The sequence below is a fragment of the Engystomops pustulosus genome, chromosome 11 (genome assembly GCF_040894005.1).
Source record: "Engystomops pustulosus chromosome 11, aEngPut4.maternal, whole genome shotgun sequence".
In the NCBI taxonomy this organism is placed as follows: domain Eukaryota; kingdom Metazoa; phylum Chordata; class Amphibia; order Anura; family Leptodactylidae; genus Engystomops; species Engystomops pustulosus.
This window is the reverse complement of record NC_092421.1, coordinates 73453856-73469467: the sequence shown is the minus strand read 5'-3', so window position 1 is coordinate 73469467 and position 15612 is coordinate 73453856. Positions and strand designations below refer to the sequence as shown.

The 15612-nt window shown below is 42.5% G+C and overlaps 1 protein-coding gene across 1 annotated transcript in view; it reads right to left on the bottom strand.

Moving 5' to 3' along the window:
* Positions 1-15612, bottom strand: part of ATRNL1 (attractin like 1) — a 313371-nt gene that overhangs the window by 64722 nt on the left and 233037 nt on the right. The window contains exon 27 of the mRNA XM_072130772.1: positions 5938-6048. Within this exon, the coding sequence (XP_071986873.1) occupies positions 5938-6048 (111 nt within the window). The remainder of the gene's footprint in view (positions 1-5937; positions 6049-15612) is intronic.

Here is a 15612-nt window from a genome sequence, read left to right as displayed (position 1 = left end):
GAGGAACTTCTAGAGATCTTCTGAACTGAACTATTTATACTGAACTATCTGTAGAAGGATCAGCTAGAACAGTGGTGGCGAACCTATGGCACGGGTGCCAGAGGTGGCACTCAGAGCCCTCTCTATGGGCACCCCTGCCATCGCCCCATAGCAGAGTTTACCAGACAGGACTCAAGGCCTCTTGCAGCCCCAGGCAGCACAGGACCCTAGAAGGAAGCTACAATGATAATCAAAGTTTTTTCTCCTTCTTTCTACTGTATTGGTGTCCTCAGGTGCCTATACAATTTAAAGATGTGACAGAGCAGACAGTAATAAGTTACTGCTTAAATTGTTGCATCGGCACTTTGCAAAAAATATTTGAGTTTTGGATGTAGTTTGGGCACTCTGGATCTAAAAGGTTTGCCATCACTGGCCTAGAACATTCCTAGAAATTTGACGGAACAGAAGCTTCTGATAGTATTAGTCATTTCCCACAGATGTTCCCTCTCAATGTGTGGCATTGTTATGTGTGTGTGGGGGGCACAGGACTGATCTTCTCCGCACAACTAGATGAGTTTCAGAGCGGCAGATACTGGGCCGAGTGCTGTGCGGATAATTGGTCCACACAAGTGGGGGGGGGGGGGGGGATTAATGGGAAATAATGAATCTGAGCATTTCATCGGTTCTAGAATCCTGGAACAATTAGCAGAAACCGATACAAAGACGTGGAGAAGCTTCATCTTCATTACATGTACAAAACTTCACATAATCACCCAGGCAGATGACACCTGCAGACTAGGGTACGAAGAGAGGAGTGATACTCTGCAGAGTGCAGAGCAGTGCTATGCAGAGTACAGAACTGCCAGAAGGGAACTAAAGAATGATGCTCTGCAGAGAGGTACCTCCAACAGCAATGCTCTGCAGACTATCTGTCAGGATGTATAGCACAGAGTGATACTCTGCAGAGATCAGTTCTATCTTTGTGCCGCTACAGACCATAAATTTCCGAGAAAAACATTGAATCGATAATCTCACCGCTCTCTGCCATCATCTAGTGAAATAGAAGAATATTCATGAGACGCGGTAATAGTATCCCCGCATGAAGCGTGAGCGCAGGAGAATCTGCCAATAACGGATCAATCAGCGCTAACGAGGGGGGTGGAGCCATAGAGAGGGGGGAGGGATGCTGGGACCTGTAGTTATACAAATAAGAGGTATGAGAATTGATAATGGGCATCTATCCAGGAGAAGTGGTACTGTGCACTGTCCATATATACAGGAGAAGTAGTACTGTGCACTGTCCATATATATACAGGAGAAGTAGTACTGTGCACTGCCCATATATATACAGGAGAAGTAGTACTGTGCACTGTCCATATATATACAGGAGAAGTAGTACTGTGCACTGTCCATATATATACAGGAGAAGTGGTACTGTGCACTGTCCATATAAATACAGGAGAAGTAGTACTGTGCACTGTCCATATATATACAGGAGAAGTAGTACTGTGCATTGTCCATATATATACAGGAGAAGTAGTACTGTGCACTGTCCATATAAATACAGGAGAAGTAGTACTGTGCACTGTCCATATAAATACAGGAGAAGTAGTACTGTGCACTGTCCATATATATACAGGAGAAGTAGTAATGTGCACTGTCCATATATATACAGGAGAAGTAGTACTGTGCACTGTCCATATATATACAGGAGAAGTAGTACTGTGCACTGTCCATATATATACAGGAGAAGTAGTACAGTGCACTGTCCATATATATAGAAGTAGTAGTACTGTGCACTGTCCATATATATATATATATGAGAAGTAGTACTGTGCACTGTCCATATGTATACAGGAGAAGTGGTACTGTGCATGGTCCATATATACAGGAGAAGTAGTACTGTGCACTATCCATATATATACAGGAGAAGTAGTACTGTGCACTGTCCATATATATATATATATATATATATATACAGGAGAAGTGGTACTGTGCACTGTCCATATATATATATACAGGATAAGTAGTACTGTGCACTGTCCATATATATACAGGAGAAGTAGTACTGTGCACTGTCCATATACACTCACCGGCCACTTTATTATTATTAATCAGCCAATCACATGGTCCGAAAAAGAAAAAACATCCAGTGAGCGGCAGTTCTGTGGGCGGAAATGCCTTGTTGAGGTCAGAGGAGAATGGGCAGACTGGTTGGAGCTGATAGAAAGGCAATAGTGACTCAAATCGCCACCCGTTACAACCAAGGTAGGCAGAAGAGCATCTCTGAACGCACAGTACGTCCAACTTTGAGGCAGATGGGCTACAGCAGCAGAAGACCACACCGGGTGCCACTCCTTTCAGCTAAGAACAGGAAACTGAGGCTACAATTTGCACAAACTCATCGAAATTGGACAGTAGAAGATTGGAAAAACGTTGCCTGGTCTGATGAGTCTCGATTTCTGCTGCGACATTCGGATGGTAGGGTCAGAATTTGGCGTCAACAACATGAAAGCATGGATCCATCCTGCCTTGTATCAGCGGGTCAGGCTGGTGGTGGTGGTGTCATGGATCCATCCTGCCTTGTATCAGCGGGTCAGGCTGGTGGTGGTGGTGTCATGGTGTGGGGAATATTTTCTTGGCACTCTTTGGGCCCCTTGGTACAACGCCACAGCCTACCTGAGTATTGTTGCTGACCATGTCCATCCCTTTATGAGCACAATGTACCCTGTAACATCTGATGGCTACTTTCAGCAGGATAATGCGCCATGTCATAAAGCTGGAATCATCTCAGACTGGTTTCTTGAACATGACAATGAGGTCACTGGACACAAATGGCCTCCACAGTCACCAGATCTCAATCCAATAGAGCATCTTTGGGATGTGGTGGAACGGGAGATTCGCATCATGGATGTGCAGCCGACAAATCTGCGGCAACTGTGTGATGCCATCATGTCAATATGGACCAAAATCTCTGAGGAGCTTCCAGCACCTTGTTGTATCTATGCCACGAAGAATTGAGGCAGTTCTGAAGGCAAAAGAGGGTCCAACCCGTTACTAGCATGGTGTACCTAATAAAGTGGCCGGTGAGTGTATATACAGGAGAAGTAGTACTGTGCACTGTCCATATATATACAGGAGAAGTAGTACTGTGCACTGTCCATATATATACAGGAGTAGTAGTACTGTGCACTGTCCATATATATACAGGAGAAGTAGTACTGTGCACTGTCCATATATATACAGGAGAAGTGGTACTGTGCACTGTCCATATATATACAGGAGAAGTAGCACTGTGCACTGTCCATATATATACAGGAGACGTGGTACTGTGCACTGTCCATATATATACAGGAGAAGTGGTACTGTGCACTGCCCATATATATATATACAGGAGAAGTAGTACTGTGCACTGTCCATATATATATATACAGGAGAAGTAGTACTGTGCACTGTCCATATATATACAGGAGAAGTAGTACTGTGCACTGTCCATATATATACAGGAGAAGTGGTACTGTGCACTGTCCATATATATACAGGAGAAGTAGTACTGTGCACTGTCCATATATATACAGGAGAAGTAGTACTACTGTGCATTGCTCATATATATATATATATATATATATATATATATATATATATATATACAGGAGAAGTAGTACTGTGCACTGTCCATATATATACAGGAGACGTGGTACTGTGCACTGTCCATATATATACAGGAGAAGTGGTACTGTGCACTGTCCATATATATACAGGAGAAGTAGTACTGTGCACTGTCCATATATATATACAGGAGAAGTGGTACTGTGCACAGTCCATATATATACAGGAGAAGTAGTACTGTGCACCCTATATATATACAGGAGAAGTGGTACTGTGCACTGTCCATATATATACAGGAGAAGTAGTACTGTGCACCCTATATATATATATACAGGAGAAGTGGTACTGTGCACTGTCCATATATATACAGGAGAAGTAGTACTGTGCACTGTCCATATATATACAGGAGTAGTAGTACTGTGCACTGTCCATATATATATACAGGAGAAGTGGTACTGTGCACTGTCCATATATATATAGGAGAAGTGGTACTGTGCACCCTATATATATATACAGGAGAAGTAGTACTGTGCACTGTCCATATATATACAGGAGTAGTAGTACTGTGCACTGTCCATATATATACAGGAGAAGTGGTACTGTGCACTGTCCATATATATACAGGAGAAGTGGTACTGTGCACTGTCCATATATATATAGGAGAAGTGGTACTGTGCACTGTCCATATATATACAGGAGAAGTAGTACTGTGCACCCTATAAATATAGGAGAAGTGGTACTGTGCACTGTCCATATATATATATATACAGGAGAAGTGGTACTGTGCACTGTCCATATATATATATATATACAGGAGAAGTGGTACTGTGCAATGTCAGTATAAGAGCTGGAGACTGACACCCATCAGGAAGTTGTTCTGTGCGGTGGTGATGATGTACATATGTTACTCTGGCTCTTATAGATTGTCAGCTCTGGTGATTAGTCTTGTGTTGTGCAGTAAATCTGTCACCTCCTGTAATTACATCCCGGTGATCGATCAGTCGTTAGCAACAATCAATCATCAATCATATTTCCATTATTACATGTATGCGCGGCTGCACAGGAGTCACCTGAAGATGCAGCGTGTAGCTAGAGACATCATCTAAGATCCGTGATGACTATGTGGCTTACAATCTTAATTTTTTCTTTTGGTGCACGGGATTTTTACCCTCCCATGCCCCCTTTTTTAAAGACCACACCCCATTTTCAAGGGAAAAGAGTTGCAAAGAGGTTCAAAAGCCTTGATAAATGTGGCAAAATCCAGTTTTTGGCGTAAAATCAACCATCAGTCTGGAAAAAAATGTCTTAAAACATCTTCCACAATGTATCCCTGGCTGATACACTGTAGCACACCCTCAGCTGTAGTCATGGAAATAAACATGAGACATCTGGATGTTGTTTCTGATACGAGTTGATGTGTGAGGAATGTGCGATGGCTACACATCAGACGCAGGCGGCGCCGCTGATAAACACTCGTCCTTCATATAATAAACAGAACCAGGGGGATGATGGATGATGCTGGAGGAGAGCGCTAATGTCCCCAATAGATTCTCTCCTGTAACTTGTTTTGTACAATGTCTAATAATCTGTCAGAAGCTGGAGATAGAAGCGGGGTGTACGTGAGCCTGCGCCACCTGTTCCTGTCCTGTTGAAGCAGAGCCCATTATGTGCACTGCTGCACGGTTATAACATTTAGCCCTTTGCCACCATTACGGCGGCTCAATAGTCTGCGGTGCGGCCATTAGCCACAAGTGAAAAAGACACTTGAAGTAGATCCTCAACCAAATGGAGAGGAAACACCAGTGCGCCCTGTGGGGAGTGAACTCTGTTACATCTCCACTGCACCTAAGAATCTCGTCTGCTACAGTCACAGCCAAATCTGCATCCACAATCCTCCAGCGCTACTGACCCCTGCTGGTACACAGCACCCATGTGCAGCAGCTTCCAGCTATGTGGATGATGGGGTCCTGGTATCAGTATTTAAAAGTAGCTTTCCCAACTGGAGAACCAAGCATGATCAGCAGGTGAACTATGAATGCAGCTCTAGATGTGAATAGAGACGTAACCTTTGTAAAAAGTTATTTCCTTATCTTCATTGGCGTTTCTACTGCCTGTCCTGTAAAATATCCGGCCCAGGATATTACTCCAGGTACCCCCAATATAATTATCAGGTCAGGAGATACAGTGTGGAATCTGATCCTAGGATTCTAGGCCTGTGTGTACAGTGGTAATACAGTGAGGTGTGAGGCACCTAATGCCTCATAGTCATTATAACCCCCAAAGAGCTCCATAACATCATTATTCCAAACTGTCCCTTTAATGGGCAGAGTTATTAGTTTAATGTCCCACCTCAACTGGTCTTCGCAGGGTTTCCGTCTGCTCGGCTCCTCCCAGTTCTAGCGTCACGTCCACCGAGGCAAATGGTCGACTCGCCATCTGCTGGCGCTCCCGCATGAGTTGCTGCGGAGAATAGAGAATTTGTTACAATTCACAAAAAAAAAGAAAAGAAAAAAATCAAAGAGCATGCCCACTAGCTTCTCTCATGTCAGAGCCCCCCCCCTTCTCTATGCACAGATCAAAGAGCATGCCCACTACCTTTTCCCATAGACTTATATTGGTAATGTCACAGATCTCCTCCTCCTTGCACAGGTCATAGAGCATGCCTAATACACTCTCCTATAGAAATGTATAAGTGATGTCACAGCTCCCCTGCACAGGTCACAGAGCATGCCCACTTTCATAATTGAAAGTCATTGAGATATTGCCACTATTTTACCTATGGCTATGCGGCTGCTGAAATGCAAATCAAAATAATGTGAAGAGATACTCGGGTAAGATGGCCAGCTCAAAATTTAAAAGAAAAAAAAAAAAACAGCTTGAAAATTATTTGTTTCTCTATCAGGATTTAAATAGCAAAAAATTATAATACATTGGATGAGACCTTTAAGACACTGCTCTCTCTTCCTGGAAGTGACAGACCCAATGTTTGGGCTGTTGGGGGCACAGGCTGGCACTGCAATCTTACTGCTGCTTTCTGATCTATCAGAATCGCACATTATCGCCACGTCCCCCACAAGCTGCGATAGTAATGACTGTAACCATGGATACCGCAGGGGGTGATCTAGCCCCTTCCATCAGTCAAAGGGTTATTGAAGGGGCCATTAAAAGGGAATCTTTTCACTAAACACAGGTTACATAAGCCTATTACAGCTAGATTCCAAATATCTTTTTCTGCCTTTTCTAAGCATTTGCATTCCAATATAATTGTGTGTTATAACTTACCTTGCATCCTGACACAATCCTCTGTGTAGTCCCAGGGGTTGGGCTTTGGTTTAAATGCATTTTGAATTACAACACTTGACTTGTCTGTGCTGCAAACTCCTCAGCTCTCAGCACCCACCTTTGTGCTCCTTCAGAGGAACAGAGCTCGCAGCCTGGTGAGCTGATATCATTGGAGAGGGAGGAGCTGTACAGGAGCACAAAGGTGGGGGCCGAGAGCTGAGCAGTCTGCAGCACAGACAAGTTACGTGTTGTTTTTTGAAATGCATCCAAACCAAAGCCCAACCCCTGGGACTACACAGGGTGCAAGATAAGTCAAAACACACATTTATATTGTAATGCAAATTAATTAAATAAATCCGAAATACATATTTGCAATGCAGGTGTGATGAGCTTCTGCAACCTGTCTTTATTGAAAATGAGGTTCCCGGTAACAGGTTCCCCCTTAATACATACAAGGGCCCATACAGTGATCTGAGTCCAGCGCTGCATCTGGATAATAGGTGCAGGATGACAGGGTACAGCGCAAGCACATGCAACAGTGCTGCATCCGGAAAACATGGTATAGCCCCAACACATGCAGCATTGCTTCAGCTGGAGGCGTTGTCCAGTCAGGGGTGACAAACCAGAAAAGTATCATCATCAGAAACTAAACTCCAGGGTCACTGAAGTGGGCATGCTCTGACCTGTGCAGGAAAGCGGAGAAGAACTGTGACATCACCTATAGACTTCTATGGAAGGGTGTAGTGGGCATGCTCTGTGACCTCTGCATGGAGGAGGGGAGGAGCTGTGACATCACCTATAGACTTCTACAGAATTTTTTTTTTTAGAATTCTATGTTTGTGGTTTTTTTGCCATGGTGTGAGCAGACTTTGGCGCAGTAATTCATAAGCCAACACTTTATGTCAGTTGTGGATTGAGGACTCGTCTTCCCTTGATTTACGCTGTGCACTGCTGAGCAGGTGTCGCTATTTGCAGGATGCTCCGTAATGAAGATGACAATGGCTGCGCTCGTCGTGCTAATTGCCAGGTAATATCATTGTGCCGGCAGTTCTGCATCTCCGGGCGCTGGCGCTCAGGTCATTTGCGCGCTGATGAAGCTTAAGTACGAGCGGCACGGTCTGAGCCATTACTGAGCCGCAGCCTCAAGTGTCACTTTGCTAAGCCGCGGCCGCCCCACTCGTTTACTGCCACTTTTATTATCAGACCAAAGGCAGGACAGCGAGATCATCATCGTCTGGTAAATTGCGCACAACCAAGTCATCCGAGGAATTAACTGGACGGATGAGGAACTCGTTTTATGTACTGCAAAAAGAAGCCGCTGACGCTTAAAGGGGAAACCTCCCTCTAAATACACAGGAAGAGTCCAGAGTCAGGGGGGTGGGGCTCAACACACGTGATGGAACTATAAGCCCATATTATATCCACAGGAAGCAAATTATTATTCATCCGCAGATGAATCTCTACAGCGGAATAGAGAAAATCATTAACGTAATTTAATTATTGTAAACGTCTCATTGAGAACAGATGATCGCACAGATACACGCACTCATGTATAACACACACCAATCCCCCGCAACTGCCATACCCGGCCCATTAATCTGTGCAAGGAGGCGACTCACAATCCCGAGGCTTCATCTCACAACCAAGATAAATAGAAAGAACACGAAAAAGAATCAAATATGCAATATGCTAGAGCAAAGAACCAGGAACATTCATATAGAATCATACACTAAAAGAGCTACTATAATATTACCCCCCAAAAAATATATAACTATTATAATACTGCTCCCTATATATAAGAATAAAACTACTATAATACTGCCCCCTATGTACAAGAGCATAACTACTATAATACTGCCCCCTATGTACAAGAATATAACTACTATAATACTGCCCCCTATGTACAGGAATATAACTACTATAACACTGCCCCCTATGTACAGGAATATAACTACTATAATACTGCCCCCTATGTACAAGAATATAACTACTATAATACTGCCCCCTATGTACAAGAATATAACTACTATAATACTGCCCCCTATGTACAGGAATATAACTACTATAATACTGCCCCCTATGTACAAGAATATAACTACTATAATACTGCCCCCTATGTACAGGAATATAACTACTATAACACTGCCCCCTATGTACAGGAATATAACTACTATAATACTGCCCTCTATGTACAGGAATATAACTACAATAATACTGCCCCCTATGTACAAGAATATAACTACTATAATACTGCCCCCTATGTACAGGAATATAACTACTATAATACTGCCCCCTATGTACAGGAATATAACTACTATAATACTGCCCCCTATGTACAGGAATATAACTACTATAATACTGCCCCCTATGTACAGGAATATAACTACTATAATACTGCCCCCTATGTACAGGAATATAACTACTATAATACTGCCCCCTATGTACAGGAATATAACTACTATAACACTGCCCCTATGTACAAGAATATAACTACTATAATACTGCCCCCTATGTACAGGAATATAACTACTATAATACTGCCCCCTATGTACAGGAATATAACTACTATAATACTGCCCCCTATGTACAGGAATATAACTACTATAATACTGCCCCCTATGTACAAGAATATAACTACTATAATACTGCCCCCTATGTACAGGAATATAACTACTATAATACTGCCCGCTATGTACAGGAATATAACTACTATAATACTGCCCCCTATGTACAAGAAGATAACTACTATAATACTGCCCCCTATGTACAAGAATATAAGTACTATAATACTGCCCCCTATGTACAAAAATATAAGTACTATAATACTGCCCCCTATGTACAAGAATATAACTACTATAATACTGCCCCCTATGTACAAGAATATAACTACTATAATACTGCCCCCTATGTACAAGAATATAACTACTATAATACTGCCCCTATGTACAAGAATATAACTACTATAATACTGCCCCCTATGTACAAGAATATAACTACTATAATACTGCCCCCTATGTACAGGAATATAACTACTATAATACTGCCCCCTATGTACAAGAATAGAACTACTATAATACTGCCCCCTATGTACAAGAATATAACTACTATAATACTGCCCCCTATGTACAGGAATATAACTACTATAATACTGCCCCCTATGTACAAGAATATAACTACTATAATACTGCCCCCTATGTACAGGAATATAACTACTATAATACTGCCCCCTATGTACAGGAATATAACTACTATAATACTGCCCCCTATGTACAAGAATATAACTACTATAATACTGCCCCCTATGTACAAGAATATAACTACTATAATACTGCCTTGTATGTGAATGTAGTATATGGAGCAGTTGTACTGTGTGATTGGATGTTGGTGATTCGTTGATGATGATTATTTGGAGGATTATACATGTGACGCAGGACCGGACGTGTCAGCAGTAATCCGCCATCTCTCAGCATTCTGCCTCTTGTCACATTATTGTGGTATTTTGTGTAATAATCGGCAGTCGCGCTCTGTTCTGGAGATGACGCTGCGATAACGGTGGAGAAGCGCGATATGACAAGGATGACGCTCGCTGTGTGCACCCTAATGAATCTCTTCAATAATCTACATCACATCATAATCTGACAGCAGCGGAATATACCAGAGATTTATTATATAGAACCATGAAATGAGGATCGCAAGTAATACAGGAGAAGTAGTACTGTGCACTGTCCATATATACAGGAGAAGTAGTACTGTGCACTGTCCATATATATACAGGAGAAGTAGTACTGTGCACTGTCCATATATACAGGAGAAGTGGTACTGTGCACTGTCCATATATATACAGGAGAAGTAGTACTGTGCACTGTCCATATATACAGGAGAAGTAGTACTGTGCACTGTCCATATATACAGGAGAAGTGGTACTGTGCACTGTCCATATATATACAGGAGAAGTGGTACTGTGCACTGTCCATATATACAGGAGAAGTAGTACTGTGCACTGTCCATATATATACAGGAGAAGTAGTACTGTGCACTGTCCATATATATACAGGAGAAGTGGTACTGTGCACTGTCCATATATATACAGGAGAAGTGGTAATGTGCACTGTCCATATATATACAGGAGAAGTAGTACGGTGCACTGTCCATATATATACAGGAGAAGTAGTACTGTGCACTGTCCATATATATACAGGAGAAGTGGTACTGTGCACTGTCCATATATATATACAGGAGAAGTGGTACTGTGCACTGTCCATATATATACAGGAGAAGTGGTACTGTGTGCACTGTCCATATATATACAGGAGAAGTTGTACTGTGCACTGTCCATATATATACAGGAGAAGTGGTACTGTGCACTGTCCATATATACACAGGAGAAGTGGTACTGTGCACTGTCCATATATACACAGGAGAAGTAGTACTGTGCACTGTCCATATATATACAGTAGAAGTGGTACTGTGCACTGTCCATATATATACAGGAGAAGTAGTACTGTGCACTGTCCATATATATACAGGAGAAGTAGTACTGTGCACTGTCCATATATATACAGGAGAAGTAGTACTGTGCACTGTCCATATATATACAGGAGAAGTGGTACTGTGCACTGTCCATATATATATATATACAGGAGAAGTAGTACTGTGCACTGTCCATATATATACAGGAGAAGTAGTACTGTGCACTGTCCATATATATATACAGGAGAAGTGGTACTGTGCACTGTCCATATATATACAGGAGAAGTAGTACTGTGCACTGTCCATATATATATACAGGAGAAGTAGTACTGTGCACTGTCCATATATATATACAGGAGAAGTAGTACTGTGCACTGTCCATATAGCTATACAGGAGAAGTAGTACTGTGCACTGTCCATATATATATACAGGAGAAGTAGTACTGTGCACTGTCCATATATATACAGGAGAAGTAGTACTGTGCACTGTCCATATATATACAGGAGAAGTTGTACTGTGCACTGTCCATATAAATACAGGAGAAGTAGTACTGTGCACTGCCCATATATATACAGGAGAAGTGGTACTGTGCACTGTCCATATATATACAGGAGAAGTGGTACTGTGCACTGTCCATATATATATATACAGGAGAAGTGGTACTGTGCACTGTCCATATATATATACAGGAAAAGTGGTACTGTGCACTGTCCATATATATACAGGAGAAGTGGTACTGTGCACTGTCCATATATATACAGGAGAAGTAGTACTGTGCACTGTCCAAATATATACAGGAGAAGTAGTACTGTGCATGGTCCATATATACAGGAGAAGTGGTACTGTGCACTGTCCATATAAATACAGGAGAAGTAGTACTGTGCACTGACTATATAAATACAGGAGAAGTAGTACTGTGCATTGCCCATATATATATACAGGAGAAGTAGTACTGTGCACTGTCCATATAAATACAGGAGAAGTAGTACTGTGCACTGTCCATATATATACAGGAGAAGTAGTACTGTGCACTGTCCATATATATACAGGAGAAGTGGTACTGTGCACTGTCCATATATATACAGGAGAAGTAGTACTGTGCACTGTCCATATATATACAGGAGAAGTAGTACTGTGCACTGTCCATATATATACAGGAGAAGTAGTACTGTGCACTGTCCATATATATACAGGAGAAGTAGTACTGTGCACTGTCCATATATATACAGGAGAAGTAGTACTGTGCACTGTCCATAAATATATACAGGAGAAGTGGTACTGTGCACTGTCCATATATATACAGGAGAAGTAGTACTGTGCACTGTCCATATATATACAGGAGAAGTAGTACTGTGCACTGTCCATATACACTCACAGGCCACTTTATTAGGTACACCTGTCCAACTGCTCGTTAACACTTAATTTCTAATCAGCCAATCACATGGCGGCAACTCAGTGCATTTAGGCATGTAGACATGGTCCAGTCAATCTCCTGCAGTTCAAACCGAGCATCAGTATGGGGAAGAAAGGTGATTTGTGGCCTTTGAACGTGGCATGGTTGTTGGTGCCAGAAGGGCTGGTCTGAGTATTTCAGAAACTGCTGATCTACTGGGATTTTCACGCACAACCATCTCTAGGGTTTACAGAGAATGGTCCGAAAAAGAAAAAACATCCAGTGAGCGGCAGTTCTGTGGGCGGAAATGCCTTGTTGGTGCCAGAGGTCAGAGGAGAATGGGCAGACTGGTTGGAGCTGATAGAAAGGCAATAGTGACTCAAATCGCCACCCGTTACAACCAAGGTAGGCAGAAGAGCATCTCTGAACGCACAGTATGTCCAACTTTGAGGCAGATGGGCTACAGCAGCAGAAGACCACACCGGGTGCCACTCCTTTCAGCTAAGAACAGGAAACTGAGGCTACAATTTGCACAAGCTCATCGAAATTGGACAGTAGAAGATTGGAAAAACGTTGCCTGGTCTGATGAGTCTCGATTTCTGCTGCGACATTCGGATGGTAGGGTCAGAATTTGGCGTCAACAACATGAAAGCATGGATCCATCCTGCCTTGTATCAGCGGGTCAGGCTGGTGGTGGTGGTGTCATGGTGTGGGGAATATGTTCTTGGCACTCTTTGGGCCCCTTGGTACAACGCCACAGCCTACCTGAGTATTGTTGCTGACCATGTCCATCCCTTTATGAGCACAATGTACCCTGTAACATCTGATGGCTACTTTCAGCAGGATAATGCGCCATGTCATAAAGCTGGAATCATCTCAGACTGGTTTCTTGATCATGACAATGAGGTCACTGGACACAAATGGCCTCCACAGTCACCAGATCTCAGTCCAATAGAGCATCTTTGGGATGTGGTGGAACGGGAGATTCGCATCATGGATGTGCAGCCGACAAATCTGCGGCAACTGTGTGATGCCATCATGTCAATATGGACCAAAATCTCTGAGGAGCTTCCAGCACCTTGTTGTATCTATGCCACGAAGAATTGAGGCAGTTCTGGAGGCAAAAGGGGGTCCAACCCGTTACTAGCATGGTGTACCTAATAAAGTGGCCGGTGAGTGTATATACAGGAGAAGTAGTACTGTGCACTGTCCATATATATACAGGAGAAGTAATACTGTGCACTGCCCATATATATACAGGAGAAGTGGTACTGTGCACTGTCTATATATATATACAGGAGAAGTGGTACTGTGCACTGTCCATATATATATACAGGAGAAGTGGTACTGTGCACTGTACATATATATACAGGAGAAGTGGTACTGTGCACTGTCCATATATATACAGGAGAAGTAGTACTGTGCACTGTCCATATACATTCAGGAGAAGTGGTACTGTGCACTGTCCATATATATACAGGAGAAGTGGTACTGTGCACTGTCCATATATATACAGGAGAAGTAGTACTGTGCACTGTCCATATATATACAGGAGAAGTAGTACTGTGCACTGTCCATATATATACAGGAGAAGTAGTACTGTGCACTGTCCATATATATACAGGAGAAGTAGTACTGTGCACTGTCCATATATATACAGGAGAAGTAGTACTGTGCACTGTCTATATATACAGGAGAAGTAGTACTGTGCACTGTCCATATATATACAGGAGAAGTAGTACTGTGCACTGTCTATATATACAGGAGAAGTGGTACTGTGCACTGTCCATATATATATATACAGGAGAAGTAGTACTGTGCACTGTCCCTATGTATATACAGGAGAAGTAGTACTGTGCACTGTCCATATATATACAGGAGAAGTGGTACTGTGCACTGTCCATATATATACAGGAGAAGTAGTACTGTGCACTGTACATATATATACAGGAGAAGTAGTACTGTGCACTGTCCATATATATATACAGGAGAAGTAGTACTGTGCACTGTCCATATATATACAGGAGAAGTAGTACTGTGCACTGTCCATATATATATACAGGAGAAGTAGTACTGTGCACTGTCCATATATATACAGGAGAAGTAGTACTGTGCACTGTCCCTATGTATATACAGGAGAAGTAGTACTGTGCACTGTCCATATATATACAGGAGAAGTGGTACTGTGCACTGTCCATATATATACAGGAGAAGTAGTACTGTGCACTGTACATATATATACAGGAGAAGTAGTACTGTGCACTGTCCATATATATATACAGGAGAAGTAGTACTGTGCACTGTCCATATATATACAGGAGAAGTAGTACTGTGCACTGTCCATATATATACAGGAGAAGTAGTACTGTGCACTGTCCATATATATACAGGAGAAGTAGTACTGTGCACTGTCCATATATATGCAGGAGAAGTAGTACTGTGCACTGGGGGTATTAGTGCTGTGTAGTGGGACACTCCCTTTCTCTTGAGGTTAGTCATGTAGCCCTGCCAATATTTCCATAACATGAAATACATATTTTTCCGATGAATTGATGGACGCGCTGGTGGATAATGGCGCCTGTCACATGACAATTACTGATGATTATTTCACAGATAAAAACCCAACATTGATTTTCATGGATGAGCCGGAGCTGAATTCATAATCGTCCTTTGATAATCCAGCGGCGTCCCTTTAATAAGCCTATATTGATCACACAGAGTAATCTCTGATAAACGACTCCACAATCAATTGTCGCCAGAGTGCGACTCCATCCATCAACTCACCATTAGACCCCCCCCCCTCCAGGACCCTCTCCACCATTGCTGCCCCCTATCCAGGAACCCTCACAGACATTACTCAATACCACTCCGATCCCCC